Here is a 21,356-nt window from a genome sequence, read left to right as displayed (position 1 = left end):
GCCGCAGGTAATGGGAGGCGGCCCCGCCCAGTGCCCCGGATGTGCCGGAGCTCGGCGCTGTGTCCGCCCGCTGCGTGCAATGGAGCCGCATGCGATGGAGCGTGCAGTGGTGAGGGGCTGCGGGGGGACGGGCTGGGGGCTGGGGGGCGGTGACGTCACTGCCCAGGGACCCCGCCCCCCGTAACCTTCCCCCCGACCTGAGCTTCCCTCCCACCCTGAAGCTTTGGGACCCCTACCCCCCTCCCATGGGCTCGGTGCAATACAACCCCTCCACCCCCCCATGGGCTTGTGCCCATTCACAGCCCCCCCCGTGCCCTGGTGCCCCCCATAGCCCCCCCCACGCCTCCATAATTCCCCCCATGTCCCCTTATTCCTCGCTCAGACCCCCCCTAAGCTGTCCCCATAGAAGCCCCCCCCGCTGCCCTTTGCACTCCCCCCCCCCAGCTGCCCGTGCTCCTTTAGGTGCTGCCCAGCGCCGAGGAGGCCGCAGCGCTGTACCAGGAGCTGAGCCAGAACCCGGCGATCAGCGCTGCCTGCCTGGGCCCCGACATCACCACGCAGTACGGGGGCAAGTACTGCAGCCTGTACACCGGTACGGGGCGGGCCATGGGCGAGGGGGGGGCGGAGGGGTGTTGCTTGTCCTCACCATCATCCCCCGCAGAATGGTCGCAGCGGGACCTGGTACAGGCCAAGAGCATCAAGTTCTGCCGGCAGTATTTGCTCTTCCACGACGGGGCCTCCATCGTCTATGCAGGACCTGGCGGTGCCTGCTGTGAGATCAATAATGTGTGGGTCCCCATGTCCCCCACCTCCCCACGGCCCCATATCCCTGGCAGGATGGGGCTGAGGGACACCTTCCTGCAGGCTGCTGAGCTGCGAGTCCCCCAGCGGCGCGTTGAAGGCTGTGCTGCTCAAGGTCCCGGGCAAGGAGAAGGAGAAAGAGAAGGAGAAGCAGTTCCTGGAGGTGGGTGAGGGGCTGGGGGGTTACAGAAAGGAAGGGGCTGGCAACCTGAGCTCCTCCTGCTCCTCTGCTCCCAGGTGTGGTATCAGAACCGCAAGGTGAAGAGCATCGACCTGACCGCACTGGACAAGCATGGTGGTGTCTATGATGATGGTGAGGGACGGGGTGGTCCTGGGGGATGTTGGGGATGGGGTGGCTTGTGCCTGACCTCTCCCCACAGACCAGTTCGGCTGCCTGGCCTGGTCACACTCAGAGACCCACCTGCTGTATGTGGCGGAGAAGAAGCGTCCCAAAGCCGAGTCCTTCTTCCAAACCAAAGCACCTGAGCTGGATGGCTCTGCTGATCAGGAGCTGGAGCGCCCCAAGAAGCCAGATGCCCCCATCAAGGTGGGCCCCCACCACCCCCAGGGTGATGTCCCTCCACCCCAGAGCTGGCATTGATGGGGCTGTGCCACAGGGCGAGCAGTTCGTGTACTATGAGAACTGGGGGGAGACACTGAGCACCCGCAGCGTCCCCGTGCTCTGCGTGCTGGACATCGAGGGCAGCAGCATCTCAGTGCTGGAGGGTGTCCCCAAACACGTGTCCCCTGGACAGGTCAGGATGGGGAGAGGGGACACGGGAGGTGGTGGGCAATGGGAGACTCTGTTACTGAGCCACACGGTCTGCTGCTCACAGGCCTTCTGGTCCCCAGATGACACTGGTGTGGTGTTCGTGGGCTGGTGGCACGAACCCTTCCGCCTGGGGCTGCGGCACTGCACCAACCGCCGGTGAGTCCCCCTGGTCCCTGCTGCCCTGAGGACCCCAGCCCCGTGCTCACAGCCCCTTTCTCCCGGCAGCTCAGCGCTCTTCTTCATGGACCTGACCGGTGGGAAATGCGGTGAGCAGCTCACCCTCAGACCTGCAGTGCTGAGCACCGTGCAGCCCCTCACCATCCCCTCGTGCCCTTGCAGAGCTGCTCTCTGAGGACACTGGGGCCTTGTGGTCCCCACGGCTCAGCCCCGACCGCTGCTACATCGCCTACCTGGAGAACAGGGTGCTGGGCCCCCACCAGCAGTGCAGCCTCCTCCGCATGGTGAGTGGCTCTGATCCCCCACCCACCTGGGGGGGCTGGTGCTGTACCCCTACTTTAGTGGGAGGTCTGAGACCCAGTGCACCTGGCACATCCTCCCACCCCATGTCTCCCACAGTACAATTGGCATACCAAGCAGGCCCACACTGTGCTGGAGGCTGTGCCACGGCAAGAATGGGGTGAGTGTAGCCCTGCGGGGCAGGTCTTGAGTCATGGGCTGGGTCTTTGGGCACAGGGCAGGGTGAGGTGCTGAGCACCGATACTCTCATTACAGGTGCCTTCCCTGGGATCTACTGCAGTGCTCTGCCAAGGCTGTGCTGGGCAGCTGACAGCCGTCGGCTCGTTCTGGACACGTCCCAGCGCAGCCAGCAGGTAAGGACTGCAGGGCCTGGGGGCACACAGGGCAGCTGTTCCAGTGCTGAGCTGGACTTTGCCCTCCTGCCCTCAGGATGTGTTTGTGGTGGACATGCAGACAGGCAGCACAACCTCGCTGACAGCCGGTGAGTGCCACGGTGCCAGAGTTGGGGCTGGTTGTACCTTCAGCTCTGACCCTCCCTGTCCTCCCCAGATGCACCCCAAGGGAGCTGGTCTGTCCTCACCATTGACCGGGATCTCTTAGTGGCCCAGTTTTCCACCCCGAGCTGCCCCGCAACGCTGGTATGGTGACATCCCTGTCCCCAGTGCCCCTGTTCCCCTCTGGGTGCTGGTGCTGACACTTCTCCCTATGCAGCAAGTAGCTGTTTTGCCTGGTATAGGCCAGGAGGCACAAATAAAGTGGATCTGCCTGCAAAATACACCCCCAGTGCCTGGCATCAATTGGGGCATCCGCACCCTGAAACCCCCACCAGAGCAGGAGAACCCCCAGTATGGTGAGTGCTGGGGGTGGCACAGCTGTTGCTCATCCCCACTGAGCCCTGATTGCTTATGCCATCCCCACAGAGGGCCTGGACTTCGATGCCATCCTGCTGCGCCCAAGTGTGGGTCCCACTGCTCAGAAGCCCCCTCTGGTTGTGATGCCCCACGGTGAGAGCTCGCCCCCTGCCACCCTCCAGCACCAGCACCAGCCCTACAGCATCAACCCCACTACCTGTGCCCCACAGGAGGACCCCACGCTGTTTTCTCTGCTGGGTGGATGCTGTACCCAGCTACTCTGTGTCGCCTGGGCTTTGCTGTGCTTCTGGGTGAGCATTGGGGCACATGGGGCCCAACTCTATTACAGTGCCCATGAGGTTCTGCAGCAGGAGGCTCTGACACCTTCTCTCACAGTGAATTATCGTGGCTCACTGGGCTTCGGCCAGGACAGCGTGAACTCCCTGCCAGGCAATGTTGGCACACAGGATGCGCGGGATGTGCAGGTAGGATGTGTGTACCCCATCACCCTGGGTGGCAAACCTGGGCACAGTCAAGTTCCCACTTAACAGCTGTCCCTGTTGCTCACAGTTCTGTGTGGAGCGAGTGCTGCAGGAGGAGCAGCTGGATGCCAGCCGAGTGGCCCTGGTGGGTGGCTCACACGGGGGCTTCTTGGCCTGCCATCTCATCGGGCAGTTCCCCGACACCTACCGTGCCTGCGTGGTCCGCAATCCCGTGGTGAACATTGCCTCCATGCTCAACGTCACTGACATTCCAGACTGGTGAGTGCTGCGACCCCCAGCTTCCCTCAGCCCTGGCACTGCATGACCCCCTGCCTTCCATCTGCAGGTGCCTGACAGAGATCGGAGTCCCATACACACCCAACACCCTGCAGGATCCAGCCCACTTGACGGTGATGCTGCAGAAGTCACCCATGTCCTACATCGATCAGGTACATCCCTGTCCCATCCCACCCCCTGTGCTGACCTGCAGCACTGCAGCTGAGGCTGTGCCCTTCCTGCAGGTCCGCACTCCTGTACTGCTGATGCTGGGGGAGGATGACAAGCGCGTTCCCCCTGCTCAGGGGCTGGAGTATTACCGTGCCCTGAAGGCCCGTGGTGTGCCCACACGGTGAGTGGGATGCTGGCACTGGGGTGTGGGTTGTGGGCACAGCACTGAGCCCTCTCTCCCTGCAGGTTGCTCTGGTACCCCAACAACAACCACGCTCTGGCTGGCATCGAGGCCGAAGCCGACGGCTTCATGAACATTGTGCTGTGGCTGCTCCAGCACCTGCAGGGCTGAGAATCCCCAGCACAGTCACCCCCCTAATAAACGTAGTTGAGCACTGGGACCGTCTGCAGTGATTCTGTGGCCTCTGGTGCACCCAGGGCTCGTGACCGCAGGCGGAGGGTGGGCAGGTTGTGCTGCCAGCTCCCAGCACCCTTCCTGGCTCTGGCCCTGCGGGCTGCTCGCGCAGCCTGGCACCCTGCCACTGCTGAGCAGGCACAGCAGCCCCATGGCCTCGGGGACGCAGCATGACATGGGGAGCTGTGTGCAGCCGGCAGAGGGGCAGCAGAGCAGCCCTGGTGTCTGCTACCAGGAGCTGAGCCGCTTCCCTGCCTTCAGCTGTGCTGCACTGGGGGCCATCGCGGGGGGATATGGACAGGGCCGAGCCTTCCTGCTGCACGCTGGTGAGTCAGGCCCTGCGGCCCCGCTGTGCTGTGCCCGGGCTGGCACTGACGTCCTGGTCCCGCAGAGTGCAGCCAGCCCGACCTGCCCCGACGGCGGCTCCTGCGCTTCAGCCGCCACTACAGCGTGCAATGCACAGAGCGCGGCATCGCCGTCAGCAGGGCAGCACTCAGCACTGAGATCCACAACCGGTACGGCTCACTGCGGGACGGGGTGCTGCGGGGTGGTGTGTTTGGTGCCCAGCACAGCTCCCTGCTGTTCACAGGCTGCTCGGACAGGACTCACCCTCAGGGCAGCGCCGTGCGGTGCTTGTGCGCTGCACACCACAAGGCCACGAGCTGCTGGAGGTAACAAGGTGCCCGGGGCATGCTGAGGAGCTGGGTGCTGTGGGCACGGTGTGCCTGGTGAACCTGCTTCTCCCAGGTGTGGGATGGCAGCGGGCGCAGCCACAGCGTGGACCTGACAGCGCTGGGAAAGCATGGGGCAGTCTACACGGAGAGTAAGGAGCCATCCTAAATCCTACACTGCACAGCTGAGGGTGCACAGCTGCAGCGCCCGGTGCTTGGCTGCCCCTGCACCATAGAGCCCTACAGCAGCCTGTCCCTGTGCCAGGGCCCTTTGCCTGCCTGGCCTGGTCCCATTTGGAGACACAGCTGCTCTATGTGGCCGAGAGGAGCCGGCCCCTGCTACCTGCAGCCTGCCCAGGGGCAGCCAGGTCAGCAGAGGATGAAGATGAGGAGGTGGGTGGTGAATGTGAGTATACCCTGCACATGGTGAGTGTGCCATGCACCCCATGAGCATGCCATATGTCCTGTGAGTGTGCTCCATAAATGGTGAGTGTGCCTTGCCTCTTGTGAGTGTGCCGTATGAGCAGTGAGTGTACCATGTGTGCAATGAGCGTGCCGTGCTCCCTGTGAGTGCTCCAGGGCGAGCAGTTCGTGTACCACGAGGACTGGGGGGAGAGGCTGAGCACCTGCAGTGCCCCCGTGCTCTGTGTGCTGGATATCAAGAGCAGCAGTGTCTCAGTGCTGGAAAACGTCCCTGAGCACGTGTCCCCCGGCCAGGTCAGTACTGGGAGGTACAGTGCAGCTCTTAGTGCAGCTGTGGGATCAGGCTGAGGCCCAGAGCTGAGCCTCGCTGTCCTGCAGGCATTGTGGTCCCCAGGTGACACTGGCGTGGTATTTGTGGGCTGGTGGCACGAGCCCTTCCGCCTGGGGCTGAGCGCCTGCTCCAACAGGAGGTGAGCCCCCAGTGCCTCCAGTGCCCACCCAGTATGCACAGCACAGCCATGGAGCTCTGACCCAAGCATTCCTCTCCAGGTCGGGTATTTTCCACCTGGATCTGGCCAGCGGGCACTGCGGTGAGCACTGGGACACAGAGGACCGTGGGCTCCTTGCTGTCCCCAGGCACTGACCTGCTGCCCGCAGAGCTGCTGTCGGCCCCAAACCGTGCCTCCTTCTCACCCCGGCTGAGCCCCGATGGTCAGCGCCTGCTCTACTTGGAAGGGGCCGTGGGAGGCCCCCACCGGCAGTGTCTGCAGCTGCGCATGGTGAGCAGGATCCTGCATGTTGGGCCACCCGTCCTATGCTGGGCAAGTCCCCAAAGTCCCTTTTGATCCCTAAGTCCCTGTGCCTCAGTTTCCCCCTTGGGCTCGGCTCTCCCCAGCTCACCTGGCAGATGCGGCAGACGGTGACGGTGCTCGACGTGGTGCAAGAGCCCACGGGCAGTGAGAGCTGTAAGGCCGGGTGCTGCCGGGGGATCGGACCATCACGCTGGGTGCCACCACCCCAACTCCCCACTGCTCTGCCCCACTCACAGCCTTCACTGGAATCTACAGCGACGCGCTGCCGCTGCGGTGCTGGGCAGCTGACAGCCGGCGGGCACTGCTCTGCACCCCACAGCGGAGCCACACGGTGAGCTGGGGCTTGGGGACAGGGCATGGCTGTGGCACAGCCCCGATGTGACACTGTCCCCATGCAGGACCTGCTGCTGGTGGACACAGAGACTGCCACCATCACCAACCTCACTGCTGGTACGTGGCACCCGGCTGCTCACGTTTGGTGAGCAGGATGAGCGTTGGGAACTGAAAGCAAAGTGTCCCCAGGGTCATCCGACGGCTGCTGGGAGCTGCTGACCATTCAGTGGGACCTGCTGGTGGCCACCTGCTCAGCCCCACACCACCCACCCAGCCTGGTGAGCAGAGCACCATGCAGTGCTGGTGCCATGCGAGGCACTGCTGATACCCTGCTATGGAACAGGGACACCCCGGTGCCACCCGCTGCCTGTCCACAGGTGATGGCAGAGCTGCCACCATTGGGCCAGGAGCTGCCCCTGCATTGGGTGCCAGTAGAGGACACCCCACCAGTTCCTGGCATCACCTGGAAAACGCTGACAGTCCAGCAGAGCTCTGCTCCACACAGTGAGCACGTGGGGGCCCTACAGTGCCTGGGTGCACAGGGTTGCCTATGGCGCTGGGTGCTGAGTGGAGCTCCTCCGTGGTGCAGACCCCCAGCCCTTCGAGGCCTTGCTGCTGAGCCCAACGGGTGGCACCACCCCACATCCCCTCGTTGTGTGTCCCCACGGTGAGTGAGGGGCAGGGGGACATCCTGATGGTGCTGGTGGCTCTCACGTAACGTCCCTGCTGTGCCCAGGTGGCCCCCACGCTGTCTTTGATGCCCGCTGGCGCCCGAGCATGGCCGCACTGTGCCGCCTGGGCTTCGCCGTGCTGTTGGGTGAGTGATGGGGACTTTGGTGCCCCGTGTCCCCTGTGCCACACAGGGATGTGGCCTCCACCATCCCCATCTCCCCAGTGAACTACCGTGGCTCGCTGGGCTTCGGGCAGGCCAGCATTGAGTGCCTGCAGTCCCGCGTGGGTGAGCAGGATGTGGCTGACACACAGGTGAGGAACACCAAATGGATGCTGATGTCGGGGTGCTGATGGTGGGGTGCTGATGGTGGGATGCTAATGGTGGGATGCCGATGATGGGGTGCTGATGGTGGGGTGCTGATGGTGGGGTGTTGATGATGGGGTGCCCATGCCCACAGCTGGCAGTGGAGCAGGCACTGCGCTGTGAGCCCCTTGACCCGCACCGCGTGGCACTGCTGGCTGGTTCCCATGGAGCCTTCATCGCTCTTCACCTCCTCACCCGTCATCCTGAGCACTACCAGGCCTGTGCCCTGCGCAACCCCGTCTCCAACCTGCCCGCATTGCTGGGCACATCCGACATCCCTGACTGGTAAGAGTCATCCATCCCACTCTGTGCCACCCCACATTTCACTGTGCCACATCACCCACCACTGCCTCCCTCCTGCAGGCGCTACACATCCCTGGGGCTGCCCTACTCCTTCCAGCGTGTGCCCCGTGTGGAGGACCTGGTTGTGATGCTGCAGCGCTCACCCATCATCCAGGCGCCCCAGGTATGTTATGGTGGGATGGGTTGCAGGGTTGTGGATCAGGAACCAGGTGCCCACCACCACCTGTGTCACAGGTGAGGGCACCAGTGCTGCTGTGTGTGGGTGCCCGGGACCGGCGTGTCAGCCCCACGCAGGCGCTGGAGCTGTACAGGGTGCTGCGGGCCAGCGGGGTGCCAACCCGGTGAGTGCAGCACAAGGCTGGGGAAACTGGGCATGGAGCCCTGCAGTGCCAGCTGAGCATCCCCTGCCCTGCAGGCTGCTGTGGTACCCTGAGGGTGGCCACGCACTGACTGGTGTGGAGACAGAAGCAGATGTTTTTGGGAACTGCGCCCGCTGGCTCCTCCAGCACCTGGGGCAGCCCCCGGTGGGACAGCACAGCTCATAGAGCCCATGGTGGCCCTACAACTGTGCTGGACTCAGGGTGACCATGGGTCCTGAAGGAGGATGGATTGAGCACAGCAAAGGTGCAGGATGGGGATGGGAATTTGGGTTTGGCTCGAAATAAATGTGCAGTGCTTTCTGCAGTGCTGTCCCCCGTATCTTGGCCACACTGAGATGCACACATGGGCTGGCTCCACTGCCTTTATTGGAGCTGGGGGGTGAGCAGGGAGGTGCCACGCGCAGCACAGCTCACACCATCCTCATGACCTTGTGGATCCAGTCAACATAGAGTGAGACGCGGATGAAGAGAGCAGGCTGGTCCGTGCGGGCGCAGACACGGGACGGGGTGATCACCCCCTCCAGCACCCAGCAGTCAGCGGTCAGACAGGCCAGGGGACCCCCATAATCTCCCTGTAGGGCCAGGAGATTACCGTCATCGCTATGCTGTGGGGTCCCCAAGCCTGCCTGACCCCCCGGACCCTACTCACCTCGCAGGCACCCACACCAGCACGCAGTGGAGCTGTGCACAGCTCGCTCTCCTTCAGGCGCCCACGCAGCGCTGCCTGGCACTCAGCGTGTGCCATCACTGGCAGCTTTGCCACATTCAGCACGTGGCCATCCGCTGTGCCTGCGGGGACAGGGCGGCAGCAAGGCAGGTATGGGCATGGGAAAGCGGTAGGTGAGGGGTGGCATGGGTGAGGGAATGCCATGGGTGGGGGAATGCTATGGAAAGGGGATGACATGAGCAGGGGGTTGCCAGGAACAAGGGGATGCCAGGAGCAAGAAGATGCCTTGGGAGGGGATGCCATGGGTGGACAGTGGACATGGGCAAGGCCATGCCATGGCTCTGGGGGTGCTCTGGAAGGGACTGCCATAGATAGGGGACACCGTCACAACGGGACACCATGGTGGGGCTGCCTATGGCAGTACCTCTGGTTTCCCCAAAGCCAGCGATCTCACAGGTGGTGCCAGCAGGCACAACGTAGCGTTCTGGTGGCAGGCAGATCAGGGCCACGCGCTTGTTCAGCACAGCTGGCCTGCAGAGGGACAGAACAGCATGGGGATGCGGTGCCAGCCCATGGCTCTGGGGCACAGGACAATTGCTCACCTCGCCAGCTTCAGCAGCACCAAGTGGGACTCAGAGGGGCCACAGATGATGCGTACGATGGGGATGACCTGCAGGTCGGGGTCGGTGGGGCTGGGGTCCTTGAACAGCGTCCCTAGGTGCACCTCATAGCCTGACAGGTCCGCATCGCTGCAGGACAGGGCCATCAGGGTACGGCGGCTACCAGCACCCCACAGCCTGCCCCTGAGCTCACCAGGAGGAGAAGCACTGCCGCGTGCTGATCACCCACTGCTCCTTCACCAGCGACCCACCGCAGAAGTGCAAGCCGTCCCTGCAAGCACAGGGGTTGGCAGTGGTGTGTGGGCACCTGGCTGGCAGCACGGCACAGCTGGAATGCAGTGTGCCCGCTCACCGGTTGCGGATGCTGACGGTCCATGGTGAGTTGCCGGGCATCCCACCCACCACACGTTGCTTCTGCTGCAGCCTCTCGTCCCGCCGGCCGCACTCCTCAAATGTCACTGCATCTGTGGGCATGGGGGGCATTGGCTGGGGGCACCACGCCGAGCACCCACAGCCCCACACCCCCGTGTCCTCACCTGCGCTCTCCAGGACAGATGGCACAGCGCTGCCGGCTGCAGAGAAAAAGCAGAGTGGGGCTGTGGGAGGTGGCCCAGTGCACCCTATGGGACAGCCAGGGCTCAGTGGGGTGGAGCTCACAGCAGGGCTTGATGGCACAGTAGTCAAAGGGTGTGCGTGGATCCATGGTGTAGCACCAGGGGCCGTGGCTGTCGTTGTCGGGGTTGCGGCAGTAGTTCTCCTCCAGGTGCGCCTCAGGGTGGGTGGTGGGTGAGATCCTGCCAGCCGGGAGTCACCATTACTGCCCCAACCCCATTGCTGTGCATCACCCTGGCACACTCTTGGCACACTCACTGTGGCACGTGGGGCGTTGTGGCATCCCACTTCTGGCACGTGATCCCCTTGCGTGTCTTACTGACGTGGCCGCGGTACTGCTCACCATGGCCGTGGTAGCAATCTGGGGACAGGCAGGGGGAGCTGGTACTGCTGGTGGGCACCTGGTGGGGCACCCGTGTGGTGGGGGCTCACCTTGTGCATCCAGCTCATCGTCACAGCGGCGGATGTGGAAGCAGAAGGCGACGCGCATGCCGGGGCGGGTGGTGAAGCACCACGGGGCCTCTGAGCCATCAGGGTTGCGGCAGTAGTTCTCCTGCAGGTCCCTGGCGGAGCGGCCGCGTGGGTGCCCGCACACCTGGGTGCTGCCGCAGCCCCCCGTCCCACCAGCCCTACTTGCAGGGGTACTTGCTGGGCACAAAGTGGTGCCGGTGGGGCGTCTGTGCGTCCCAGCGCTGGCAGGGGATGCCCGACACGGTGACGTTCACCCGGCCCCGGTAGCCTTCTCCCTTGCCCCTGTAGCAGCTGGTGGTGACGTTGATGGGCCGCGGGCGTTTCTCTGCTTGTATGGAGGAGAGCAGCGGGGTGAGGGTGGTACCAAAGACACCAGGACCAGAGATGACAGCAGGGCACTTACTGCAGACACGGATGCGGCAGAACTCGCGCTCCAGCGCCGGGTCAGTGGTGTAGCACCAGGGCCGCTCCGAGCTGTCTGGGTTGCGGCAGTAGTTGTCATCCAGCCCCTTATCAGGGTACCTGGGTGAGAGGCGGGGAGCAGCAGCTGCATGTGAGAGAGATCTGCTGCCACCCCCACAGCCACACACCCCTGTGCCAAGTACTGACTTGTCGGGGTGGTAGGGATGCCTGTGTGGGTGCTGCAGGTCCCAGCGCTGGCACTCGGCACCCGACTCGGTGTGGTCCACAAAGCCCCGGTAATCCTCCCCGTTGCAGGTCATGCAGATGGCTGCCAACAGCAGGGCAGGGGGGGGCTCAGTGGTCATGGTAATGGGTGGCACCGGGCATCCCTGCAGCACAGCACTCACCATCCTCACACTTCTTGATGCCGCAGCTCTGGTGTCGGACATTCGGGTCGATGGTGTAGCACCACGGGCCCCGCTTGTCACGGTCCGGGTTGCGGCAGTAATTCTCCTCCAGCCCATTGCGGGGGGATGGCAGGAATCTGCACCACCCCACTTGTTGCCATTGCCCCTGCACTGTCCCCAGTGTCCCCAGGCTGTCCTCATCATTCCCAGCCTTTCTGCACCCCATTCATCACCCCATATTGTCTCCATCCCGCTCCCCACCACCCTGAGCCGTACCCAGCTCACTTCTATCACTGCGCTGCCATCACCCCATGCTGTCCCCATCCCATTCCCCACTAACACACTGTCCCCATTGTCCCCACCCCGTCGGGGCACCTGTGGTCGTGTGGTGTGGTGGCCTGCCAGTGCTGGCAGCGCAGCCCGCGCTCCGTCGTGTCCCGTGTGCCGCGATAAGTGGTGCCATTGGCCACGATGCACTCCCGCAAGAAGTCTGGGGTGCAGCGGGCACCAGGTCAGAGCCGTGTGGGCACTGTGAGCCCCACATTGTGAGCCCCACACCGTGAGCCCCACACAGTGAGCCCCACACAGTGAGCCCCACATTGTGAGCCCCACACCATGAGCCCCACATCGTGAGCCCCACGTTGTGAGCCCCACATTGTGAGCCCCACACCATGAGCCCCACATTGTGAGCCCCACACCATGAGCCCCACACCGTGAGCCCCGTGCTCAGCCACGATGCCGAGCTCACCTTTCTTCTGGTACAGGTCGTAGTGGATGTTCTTCTGCAGCCGGGCGCCGTGTGATCGCTGGCTCCATGGCAGCAGCTGGCACATCTGGCTGTGCCGCTCATGGTGGAAGGCCCTGCGGGCAGGTGTTGGTGTCGTGGCGCTGCACGGCACCGGGGCTCAGCTCGGTGCGACGCGGCGCTCACCGGCAGCTCGGGCTGTTGTTGCAGCGCTGCGCGCACTGCGGGGCCGCTCGTCGCTCCGCTGCGGCCGGTGGCGGCTCGTTGGGGGCTGCCCGCAGCTCGGTGCCCCGCAACCGCTGGAAGTCATTGAGGGGCGAGCGGTGACCTGGGGCGGAACCACGGTCAGAGCGACCCGGGACCGGAGAGCGGCCCGTCATGGATCCCCCCACGTCTCCCTGTGCCCCCCAACCCCGCGGTGCCGCCCGCACCCTACCTGCACCCAGCGCTACAGCCAGGGACAGCAGCAGGCCCAGCGGGGCCGGCATGGTGCGGGAGATGGGGGTCGGACACAGCGAATATTTGCCCACGGGACAACGGGAACGGGAACGGGACGGCAGCGGGGTCACGGGGACCGAAACCGCACGTGGGGCGGGGCCTGATGGAAGGGGGCGGGGCCTGACCGGAGGGGGCGTGGTTTGACGGGAGGGGGCGTGGTCTGACGCTGTGGGTGTGGCCTGTCCCATGTTGTGGGCGGGGCTTGTGGCGGCGCCCATTGGACGCGGCCGCTCAGTGGGCGGGGCCATGTTGTGGGCGTGGCCTCGCTGTTGGTCTCATGGCGCGGAGGGGGCGTGGCCGAGCGTCGCCAGGTGGGTGTGGGCGGGGCGTGGCGAGGCGCGGTTGCCGGGCTCTGATTGGCCGCCCCGCCTCGTGCCGCCGGGCGCCGCGTGGCCCCGCCCCCAGGTACGTGCCCGCGCGGGGTCGCGCTCGCGCCGCCCGCTCGGTGCGTCGGTGCCGCTGGCGGCGGGAGCCCGCGGGGAGCGGGGAGCGGGATCCGGGCCTGGCACAGCGCGGTGAGAACCGGGCGGGAACGGGGCGAAGCGGGACCGGGCTCGGCTCCGCCCGGCGGCGGCACCTGCCGGCCGCGCTGCCCTTGGCCTAACGGCGGGACGGGCCCGGACAAGCGGCGCGGCCTGGGCGGCGGGATGGCGGCGGGCACAGGCCTCGGCGGGGCGCGGGCTGCGGGGCGGGCCCGTATCGCTATCGGTATCACTATCACTATCGTTATCGTTATCGCTGTCGCTGTCGCCTCGTTCTCCCCGTCCCCCCGCGGGCCGCGCCGGGATCGGACTCGCTGTGAACCGGGCCCGTCACACCGGGACGGCTCCGCCTGCCCCCACAGCTCCCGCGGCCCAGCGCTGCCCGCAGCACGGTGAGCGGGTCCCGCCGGGGCCGCCGGGCCGACATTGGGCCGCCGCCTCCGTGTCCGGGCCGGGGGAGCAACAGGCGGAGGAGGGAGGGACGGCGCCGCTGCACGGGCCGAGCTGGGCGCGTCCCGGCGGGGCGGGACCCCCGGGGAAGGAGCGTCGGTGCGGCCTAAACGGGCTCGGAGCGGGGTGTGAGTGTGAGCGGGATCCGCCTGCACCGCTCCGCTCCCATCTCCTGGGCCGGGGCCGCCTCCCGCTGCCGCCCCCCCCCCCCCTCCGGGGAGCGCTGCTCTGAGCCGGGTCCTTCCGTCACTCCGTGCGAGGTTTATCGGGCCTTAAAACTCCAGGTGCCCTTGTGCCCCTGCGGCCCTCGCTCCAGCAGTTCCTAATTCAGCCTCGTTTTCTTCCTGCAGCCTCTGCCACCATTCCAGGCATCCTAAGCCACTTACTCATTCTTCCCGATGCTTGTCGCTGCTCTCTGCTATCCTAAATATAGGGTAGTGTGCCAACAGGAGGCTCGGGAGCCAGCCGGGGTGCAGGGATTGTCCCCGCTGTGCTGTCTGCTTGCTGCAGGCTTTGTGCTTCTTGAGGAGCTGCCACGAGTTCCTGAATGAGCTGAGGTTGGTTACGGTGTGTGCTGATTTAGTGCCCGCTCCTTTACACACTGGTGTATGGGTGAGTGTGCTCTGCACCTTGCAATGCACCCGTGGGTCTGCAGGGATTCGTTAACCCCAAGTGCTTCTCTGCTTTCAGATGTGGCTGACACCATTCTCAGTGCTCCTCTGTGTGCTGCAGGGTGTGAGGGTGGGCACTGGGGTACACTGTGATCCCGACGGGCTTGAGCTGTGAAACTCACAACCAGAACTGGCTCAGACCTGAGCACAGCTTATGTACCACGGGCGGCTGCTCTGCAGGAATTCCTGCACGTCTTCTGGCTGCAGAACTTTGCTCCGGCAGCGGGGGGACATTGGAGGGAGCACCGCGTCCTGGTTTGTGCCACAAAGAGGCACTTTGATGCTTTGGGGTCCCTTCAGCTTTGCTAGAGGGGTAAGAGGGTGATGGGGTCACACTGGTGGCACTGTCAGGCTCCCCTGCACAGATGTGAGCTGCAACGTGCTGCTCGTGCAGCAGAGGTGTGAGCTGCCTCTCCATGTCCCACCAGCTGAGCAATAGCGAGGAGGAATGAATTCCTGTGAGTTGGATGAGGAAAATGTAAACTCCGTGTTCTCATTAGGCAACCAACATTGTGTAAATCAATGTCTCTGCTATTCCTTATGGGGCTGCTCCATCCCTCGTGGTCTCTTGTTGACCTGCTGGGGTGGCTGCTGCTGCTCCCCCAGCTCTGAGTGCTGTGCCAGCAATTTGGGCAAAACACAAGTAAACACCATTGGGTTGAGCCAGCATATCTGAGCTCTTGGTATGCTGAAAATGTTTGTTCTTAGCATGTTTGTGCAGTCTGAGGGCTCTGTGTTTCAGTCCCAATTGCTGAGGACTGTGACCGTGTTTGATCTGTCTGAAGAACCTGCGTTTCTGGGGCTTGTTCTGTGAGGTTGAGTAAATTTGGGCAGAGCCTGGAGGTGCTGCAGGAGGGGAAGGTAGTTCATTAACTGACAGTCATGCAGGTGTGTGTATTTCTTCTGTATATTTTCCTGCCTTTATTCATTGACTTGATTCTGGTCTGGGTTGAAGAAGTGGGAAAGGTGCTGGGGACCGTTTGGTGTTGCTTTGCTTTTCCTGAGTGTGCCAGCTGTGCTGGGCTGCCTGTATCCTGGGACAGGGGGTGAAGAGAAGCTGAAGCTCCTGGCTGGAGCGTGGGGTGTCAGCAGGGCTCAGGTGAGACCCCACACCCCATGAATGGATGCCATCTCCCCAGTGCTGTGTCCTGCTCAAGGTCACCCAGCGTGGCACTGTGGGTTCCCAGAGGCCGGGCTCTTGTTGGTAAGTGCCCTGGCATCCCCACTGTGCTGTGGTTCCTCCATGTCCTAAGCCAGGCTGTGTGCCTGCTGCTTCTGACATGTCCAGCTTCAGGAGCTCCTGGTAGGCTCCCAGCTTTAGCACAGAGTGTTTCTGCTGGTGGCATGGTGAGCAAGCTCCTTCCCGCTTTCCTCCGGCCAGTCCTTTTTGCTGAGCTGATCCTTCTCTTTTTTTCTTCCCCTGGATTAACTTTCTGCAAATTAGTAACCCGAATGGTCACACAAAGGAGCGGATAAGAGCAGAGCCCCAGAGGAGGGGGCCCAGCCTGGAGGAGGAGGAAGCAGCATCAGGCTCTGGTGCTGCAGTGGTGAGTTAGTGCGGGGCGCTCTCAAAAGGGCCCTTCTCTTCCCCACTCTCAGCTGTGCCCTCCTGCCTCCTCCCACGTACAAGCTGTGGTGCTGAGCCATGAACTGACCCAGCTCACTTGGCATTCAATTGTTCTTTTCATGGTGGTTTTTTCCTTGTGAGCGTTTCTCTGCTGGTCAGGAAGGGACTCAGACCGGGCTGACATGCAGGGAGCCAACCCCTCTTGTGGGGCTCCTGCCCTGCTTGCTGGTGCTGTAGGGCTGCAGGGCTGGGGGATGATTTCCTGATGGGATCCCCATGTGTTCTCCCTGGCATGTGTGGGGCAGGGCTTGGGGACAGTGGTAGATCCCATCCCAGCACTGGAGGGAACAGTGCTCGGTTTCACATTGGGGTTTTCTTCAGCAAAACAGGCTCCTGGTCTCATCCGCTCTGTGATCAAGTGTGTGAATGAGGGATCCTGCTGCTGAGTTCTCCTTTTTCCCTCTTTCCACACGCTGTGGTCTCACCACAATGCTCAGCTGTGGGATCTGCCATCGCGGTGACCCTGACTGAGGATACGGGCTGTATTTTCTCACGTGCTTTTTGAGAAGAGCTCAGCTCACGGAGGACCATGGGGCGGCTTCGGGAAGGTTTCATATCCTGGCTCAGAGCTGTACCACAAATTGCTTTAAAAGCCTCTGTGCAGCCTTGGGTTCTGCGCTGCTCCTCGGGAGGACCTGACTGGTGGCATTCCTGCCTGTCCTCCATGCAGTGATTGCAGGAGGGGTTTCAGCTTCTTGCAGTGCAGCCACGGGTCACTCAGGTGCTGAACACAGGCGATAAATTCACACTGCTGCTTTCAGGCACGTTTCATTTCTTTTTTTTTTACCTAGGTTGTACATCTAGACTTGAGGACGCTTAATGCTCCGTGCAGTGTGTTCCTTCAGGCTGGCTGTTAGCATTCCATAGGTTTAATGGGAGCTTCCAGCAGCAGATACTGGGCGCTTCTTATCAGTCCCAGGGGATGGGGATGAGCTGGAGTACAGGAGGGCTGGGTGGCAGTCTGGGCTGGTGGTTTCATACTTGGGTAGTGAATGGTGAGGGGTGATGTGACAGCTTATGCCACTGACTGCAGCACAGGTCCCTTGTGAGGGTGGCACTGTTTGCTTCTCACCACCATCTTTCCCTTTTCCTTACATAGGGTCAGCTCAATGTGGACTCTTTCAGACCCTCTGGGAAATGCACCTCCTCGCAGAGCTCCCATAAGGCTCCCAATGGGTTTCCTTGTGTCCGTGGCTTCTTTGGGGCATTTCATTTACAGGGCAGGGGTCAGAGATCTCTATAACCAAAGGGGAAACATCTTCAGAGTCATTTCTGGCTTGTATGCATCGCCCATAAACTTATGCTGTACCATTGCCCTCCAGCTGAGGTGTTTCTGTTATCTCCGTGTTGTACTCCGGGGACTCCTACAGGAAGGCTTCATGCAGGGAGCAGATTGTGAGTGTGATAGCAGGAGGCATTGTGAGCCAGAAGGCAGAATAACTGTACTGCTGGGTGCTGATACTGAACGCTTTGGAGCTCTCCCTCTAACACCTTCCATCTGGATCTGCTTCCTCTGAAGGTGAGCACTTAGTGTTTCCCACATCAGGGCTTAGCACAGACACCAAACAGAGTGTGAGGCTGCTGGAAATCTGACCTGATGCTTTTAACACCGAGGCTACAAAGATACAAACAGTCTGGGTTGCTGCAATTTCATATTTGCATCCCTTTGGCTTTCCTGGCACCTGTTGAGTGTTGTGTTCTCTGTGCTGCAGGAGTTGGTTCTCATGCAGGACCATGCGTGGTGGTTTCCCACCAGGAAATGCCAGGAGCCGCTTTAGAGAATGAAAGGTGGTTATTCCAAAATCTGAATTAAAGTGTTCAGGATCTTAAAACTCAGTTCCCTTTCTCCTGTCAGCTCCCAGTGTCTTCATTTTTTCCCTTGCATGCTGTGCAAGTGGATATCATCCCCTTCCAAAAAGCACAGAGGATGCTAAAGCCTCTGCTCTAGCTTAGCATCCTGCAGCCCTCTCCTGAACTGCAGGCACCTAAAGCTTCCCCTAAAGGTGCACAGCTTTGTACCTGCTGACTCCGGGTAAGCTTTCCTGCTCCTTTTGTGGGTTCCTTGTAGGCTGTTGATGTGCTGCTTGAAAACCACTGACTTGATTCAGTGCTTCAGGAGATTCCTTGATGTGGCTTCTCCTCTGCTTGGCAAAGGAAAACAGAACAGGCAGTGAGATTTTTGAATTGGATTTTTCCAGGAGCTGAGATGAAATCAAGGTTAGGATCTCCCTCATCCCCACGCCTCTTGGGCTGGTACAACATGGCTGGGTCACTCCAGGTGTGCTGATGTGTTTTCTGCTTGAATATGGGGATTCACTCTGGTGCAGCCTTGAGCCAGTGTTTTGGGATAGGATTCTGCTTAAGTAGAAGCTTCAGAGCAGCCCCTTGCATCGAAAAGCTATACGAGATATGACCCATCAGGAGACACGTGGAGCAGGGGCTGCTTCACTGCTGCCAGGATGCAGCTGTCTGTGGGAGCTGCTGCTGCTGGAGCAGTAGGGGCTGGCTGGGACAATAGTGGGAAACAAGTGGGAGATGTCCAGCTGAAACCAGCTTTAATTTATTTTTCCCCTTATCTGTCGCAGTTGTTTGAGTTTTCCTTGGCAGCTGTGGGCAGAACAATTTGTGGCGGAGGATTTTACGGAGCCCAAAATTGGCACGTTTTGAGTCAGTCCTGCGGGCAGAAGAGTCCTGCCTTCTCGTGCTGCTGCCAGGGAACAGAAGTGCCCTTACAGAGCCCACGTCCAGCAGGAACCTGTGCCAGGTAGAAACCAGCCTCTTGCTGGGTCTCTCTGCCAGGTGTAGGTGCCCTGGTCTGGCTTTAACACCTGAGCCAGCACAAAGAGGAGAGGGGTGGAAGTGCTTCCTTTGGAGGGGGCACCAGCTTAGAAAGACTTGGAAGCTGCCTTGTGTGGGTCTTCAGGCACGTCTGCCTGGCAGGAAGAGAGTTGGTCCAGCAAATCCTTTCTTACGAGGCATTGAGTTGTTGGCAGTGGGTGAGGATCCATGCTGCTGATGGAGCTGCCTGCAGTGCTGTGTTGCTCTCATGCCCTGCGTGCATGAGCTCCTGAAATCTCCACAAGCCATTGAATAGGAGGAAAAGTGCGTTGGGGTAGGAAGGAAGTGTGATGCATTACAGCACGTTGTGTCAGAGGCGAGGGCACTGCTTAGTGCGTGCACAGGGGTGTTATTCAGATGGAGGTATTAGCTGAAATCCTGGGCTGCACATGAGGGTTAAGGGTATGCACACACCACAGCTACTTGGTGCTTGTTTGGGGGGGTTCATTAATCAGAAATAAGCACTGAGCATTGCTGTAGGACCAGCTGCATTCAATGTGTGTTTAGCCAGCAAATCTGTTGTTCTTTCTCCCCACCACTTCAAATGACTGTGGCTGTGCTGAGAGCTCTTGGGGCACGCCACACATCTTGTCCAGAGCCCCAAATGACTTCGTAATTAGTGCTGCTGTGATGTGAGCCCGTGTTTGGGGGGTGGGATGTGTATGGTGGTGGTGGAGCAGGACGTGGCCATGTATTGGCTGCAGTGCTTGGAAGCTGTTGGTGATGTCTGCCTGCAGGGAGGTGGCTGCACAGCATCGGGATCCCCTTGTGTAGGGACACCTGGCTGGGCTGGGGGCTCCTCTGCTTGCTGACAGCCCCCTGTGTCATGGCTGCCTTCAGTCCCACACAGAGGCCTGACTGCGTGGCTGCTGGATGATCCATTTAGGCTGGGAATGCTCTCATTTAGCAGAGCTGGGTGGGGAGCAGTGCTCCTCATTGCAGAGCAGACCTGCCCAGTGCCTCTCAGCCCTCCGAGGCACGGACCCGTTGTGCTCACTGCCTTCCCGGGAGCTGCTGAGCGCTGCATTTGGTAGCTAATGCTCTTTGGAATCAGTGTCATTTAAAAGGTATCCAGCCAAGAAAGAGCACAAGATGTGATTCCAACAGAGGTTTTTTTTAGAAGGGCGGTAGCTTCTATTAAAGGGAATCGGTGCAGCCATTCGCCCTGTGTGTGCCGTGGGCTTCGTGGGTTGTTGTGCACGCTCCAGCTCAACAAATTCCTACAGAAACGGTGCAAAGCTCAAAGCGAGACATTCCTTCCACGCATCTGGCTGACATTTACAATGCAGGTACTTTGGTCGTTAACCCATGGAGCTGTGCAGTGCAAAGCAGAGGTGCAGGCAGTGAGGGATGAGGCAGAGCCTATTTTTACTCTGTCCCAAACAGGGCTCAGCGTGTTTATTTTACACTCTAGAGCTGCTCAGGCCGGGGTGTTTTTTAATATCTCCTTCTGCTGTTGCTGTCAGATTAAAAACTCAACTTAAACTCTGGATATCATGGGAAAACCTGCTGCTCCTGTGAGGTGTGGAGGCTGCTGTGGTGTGTCTGTGCCCACCCAGTGCTGCTGGGGGGTCTGCAAGGAATGGGGCCAGGCCTTGTGCCTGTGGTCCAGTGGAGGTGGATGGCTGGGCTTAAAACTCAGCATTAACGTGCAGAATGTGAAGGGCTGGGAGCCAGGAGCCCATGCTGTGTGCTGTGCCCTCTCCTGGTGCTCACCTGGGGCTGGTGGAGTTGCAGTGTGCTTCACGTGTTGCTTTGCAAACTTTTAAGCTCTTTATCCTGGCTTATTGCTGAGAGCTATTAAAAGCACGGTGCGCTCACGCTGCGGTGACGTGTATGCTTTGCAGGGGTGGGTTACAGCCTCCTCATGTCGGAGCCTGGATGAGCATGGAGGGTAAGTGGCCCCAAGGGCCCCTATCTACACAGGCTGACCCTCTTCCCCCAGTCCCTGGAAGCCATCAGGACCTTCAGGCTGGGATCTGCTCTGTGCTTTCAGGTTTGGTCCAGCCCCTGCAGATTGCATTGCGAACCTGAGGCAGCTGTACAAAGAACTAACCGAGATACTGGTTATTTAGCTCCTTTGCTAATAAATACCACTGGTGGCAATTTACAGGTGTATCGTTGTGCATGCTTGCAGCTGCAAAGCTGGTAATTATTAATCTGAGATCTTAGAAGCTACACATCAGAGCTGCCGTGTCACCCTGCCCTCCCATAGCACTTGTGTCAGGGTGCTTGTCCCTCCCTACCTGCCTTCCTGTAGCAAATCCTCCCCCACTGATGGGAGGGTGAGTGCAGCACTCAACCTTCCACTGCTCCCCTTGCTCCTCCTAGGCTCCCAAACAACAGGGCTTGTTGCTTCCTTGCTTGCTGGTTCCATCTCTTCTATATCCATATCAAACCTGGTGCTTCTGTTGCGACTGGTGCAATCCCAGCCCCACCTTATCCTGTTGCTGCTCAGTGCTGGTGACCATGCAGGTCCCCTACAATTCTTTGGCTCATGCTGGGCACCTTTTGTCCTTCAGGCAAATCACCCTACATCAGCCTTCATTCTTCTACCTGTGTCCCATTAAGCACAAGCAGTTTACGTGCGGATCTTCATCTCAGTGCAGCAAATTGCCATTTTCCACGCTGTGTTCCAGCAGCAGCTGCATGGCTGGCTCTCC

The 21,356-nt window shown here is 60.9% G+C and overlaps 4 protein-coding genes across 19 annotated transcripts in view; 3 read left to right on the top strand and 1 right to left on the bottom strand.

Moving 5' to 3' along the window:
- Nucleotides 1-37: 37 nt before the first annotated feature.
- On the top strand, nucleotides 38-4,231 carry LOC107319598 (acylamino-acid-releasing enzyme-like). Of its 2 annotated transcripts, XM_015874576.2 has the most exons (22): nucleotides 38-109; nucleotides 463-592; nucleotides 662-788; nucleotides 865-964; nucleotides 1,039-1,114; nucleotides 1,182-1,348; nucleotides 1,419-1,556; nucleotides 1,638-1,729; nucleotides 1,799-1,839; nucleotides 1,913-2,034; nucleotides 2,150-2,210; nucleotides 2,306-2,403; nucleotides 2,480-2,531; nucleotides 2,600-2,688; nucleotides 2,762-2,900; nucleotides 2,971-3,054; nucleotides 3,132-3,212; nucleotides 3,298-3,386; nucleotides 3,472-3,662; nucleotides 3,730-3,832; nucleotides 3,905-4,011; nucleotides 4,077-4,231. In XM_015874576.2, exons 1-22 carry the CDS (start codon nucleotides 80-82, stop codon nucleotides 4,180-4,182), a joined length of 2,223 nt encoding a protein of 740 aa, XP_015730062.2. In that variant the 5' UTR covers nucleotides 38-79; the 3' UTR covers nucleotides 4,183-4,231. The 2 variants fall into 2 exon arrangements, 1 of the variants encoding a protein (XP_015730062.2); XR_014934674.1 differs by lacking the exon at nucleotides 3,132-3,212 and having other exon boundaries at nucleotides 3,251-3,386.
- Nucleotides 4,232-4,264: 33 nt separating this feature from the next.
- APEH (acylaminoacyl-peptide hydrolase) lies at nucleotides 4,265-8,507 on the top strand. Its single transcript, XM_015874577.3, has 21 exons — nucleotides 4,265-4,571; nucleotides 4,637-4,760; nucleotides 4,835-4,916; nucleotides 4,993-5,068; nucleotides 5,182-5,309; nucleotides 5,496-5,633; nucleotides 5,718-5,809; nucleotides 5,889-5,929; nucleotides 5,997-6,118; nucleotides 6,235-6,304; nucleotides 6,388-6,482; nucleotides 6,550-6,601; nucleotides 6,674-6,762; nucleotides 6,862-6,988; nucleotides 7,074-7,151; nucleotides 7,221-7,301; nucleotides 7,380-7,468; nucleotides 7,615-7,805; nucleotides 7,884-7,986; nucleotides 8,058-8,164; nucleotides 8,239-8,507. The coding sequence occupies exons 1-21, from the start codon at nucleotides 4,397-4,399 to the stop codon at nucleotides 8,366-8,368; spliced, it is 2,190 nt and encodes a 729-aa protein (XP_015730063.2). The 5' UTR covers nucleotides 4,265-4,396; the 3' UTR covers nucleotides 8,369-8,507.
- Nucleotides 8,508-8,551: 44 nt separating this feature from the next.
- Nucleotides 8,552-12,751, bottom strand: MST1 (macrophage stimulating 1). Of its 3 annotated transcripts, none has more exons than XM_015874579.3 (18): nucleotides 12,564-12,751; nucleotides 12,314-12,455; nucleotides 12,131-12,243; nucleotides 11,758-11,872; nucleotides 11,383-11,519; nucleotides 11,183-11,303; nucleotides 10,977-11,095; nucleotides 10,736-10,898; nucleotides 10,535-10,665; nucleotides 10,361-10,463; nucleotides 10,148-10,284; nucleotides 10,027-10,062; nucleotides 9,843-9,954; nucleotides 9,684-9,761; nucleotides 9,473-9,619; nucleotides 9,295-9,401; nucleotides 8,853-8,992; nucleotides 8,552-8,775 (listed from the first exon to the last, which is right to left on the bottom strand). In XM_015874579.3, the coding sequence occupies exons 1-18, from the start codon at nucleotides 12,613-12,615 to the stop codon at nucleotides 8,614-8,616; spliced, it is 2,115 nt and encodes a 704-aa protein (XP_015730065.2). In that variant the 5' UTR covers nucleotides 12,616-12,751; the 3' UTR covers nucleotides 8,552-8,613. The 3 variants fall into 3 exon arrangements, with proteins under 3 accessions (XP_015730065.2, XP_015730064.2, XP_085372672.1); XM_015874578.3 differs by having other exon boundaries at nucleotides 10,736-10,901; nucleotides 12,564-12,724; XM_085516546.1 differs by having other exon boundaries at nucleotides 10,736-11,095; nucleotides 12,564-12,732.
- Nucleotides 12,752-13,034: 283 nt separating this feature from the next.
- DAG1 (dystroglycan 1) overlaps nucleotides 13,035-21,356 on the top strand; it is a 30,869-nt gene continuing 22,547 nt past the window's right edge. For 5 of the 13 annotated variants that reach the window (XM_015874565.3, XM_015874567.3, XM_085517083.1 and 2 more), the window contains exon 1: nucleotides 13,035-13,140. The gene's annotated coding sequence lies outside the window, so the exon portion shown is untranslated. Of the gene's footprint in view, nucleotides 13,334-13,907; nucleotides 14,115-15,672; nucleotides 17,375-18,053; nucleotides 19,983-21,356 lie in introns of all 13 variants that reach the window. The other 8 variants (XM_085517080.1, XM_085517076.1, XM_085517078.1 and 5 more) reach the window with 4 other exon arrangements.

This window comes from Coturnix japonica, chromosome 15, assembly GCF_054131305.1.
Source record: "Coturnix japonica strain WE chromosome 15, WE-NBRP24, whole genome shotgun sequence".
NCBI classification, from domain to species: Eukaryota; Metazoa; Chordata; class Aves; order Galliformes; family Phasianidae; genus Coturnix; species Coturnix japonica.
Note: the sequence above shows the minus strand (reverse complement) of the source record. Positions and strands in the feature narration are given on the sequence as shown.

What these genes read in the sequence shown, in the direction of transcription:
- LOC107319598 (XM_015874576.2), top strand. Translation starts at nt 80, where the DNA reads ATGGAGCCGCATGCGATGGAGCGTGCAGTG. An exon ending in GTCACTGACATTCCAGACTG is followed by an intron (nt 3,663 to 3,729) that starts GTGAGTGCTGCG and finishes TTCCATCTGCAG; the next exon opens with GTGCCTGACAGAGATCGGAG. An exon ending in CCATGTCCTACATCGATCAG is followed by an intron (nt 3,833 to 3,904) that starts GTACATCCCTGT and finishes CCCTTCCTGCAG; the next exon opens with GTCCGCACTCCTGTACTGCT.
- APEH (XM_015874577.3), top strand. Translation starts at nt 4,397, where the DNA reads ATGGCCTCGGGGACGCAGCATGACATGGGGAGCTGTGTGCAGCCGGCA. An exon ending in CACACCACCCACCCAGCCTG is followed by an intron (nt 6,763 to 6,861) that starts GTGAGCAGAGCA and finishes GCCTGTCCACAG; the next exon opens with GTGATGGCAGAGCTGCCACC. An exon ending in GCCAGCGGGGTGCCAACCCG is followed by an intron (nt 8,165 to 8,238) that starts GTGAGTGCAGCA and finishes CCTGCCCTGCAG; the next exon opens with GCTGCTGTGGTACCCTGAGG.
- MST1 (XM_085516546.1), bottom strand. Translation starts at nt 12,615, where the DNA reads ATGCCGGCCCCGCTGGGCCTGCTGCTGTCCCTGGCTGTAGCGCTGGGT. An exon ending in CCCAGCAAGTACCCCTGCAA is followed by an intron (nt 10,666 to 10,735) that starts GTAGGGCTGGTG and finishes CCGCTCCGCCAG; the next exon opens with GGACCTGCAGGAGAACTACT. An exon ending in CGGCAGTGCTTCTCCTCCTG is followed by an intron (nt 9,620 to 9,683) that starts GTGAGCTCAGGG and finishes CCTGTCCTGCAG; the next exon opens with CGATGCGGACCTGTCAGGCT.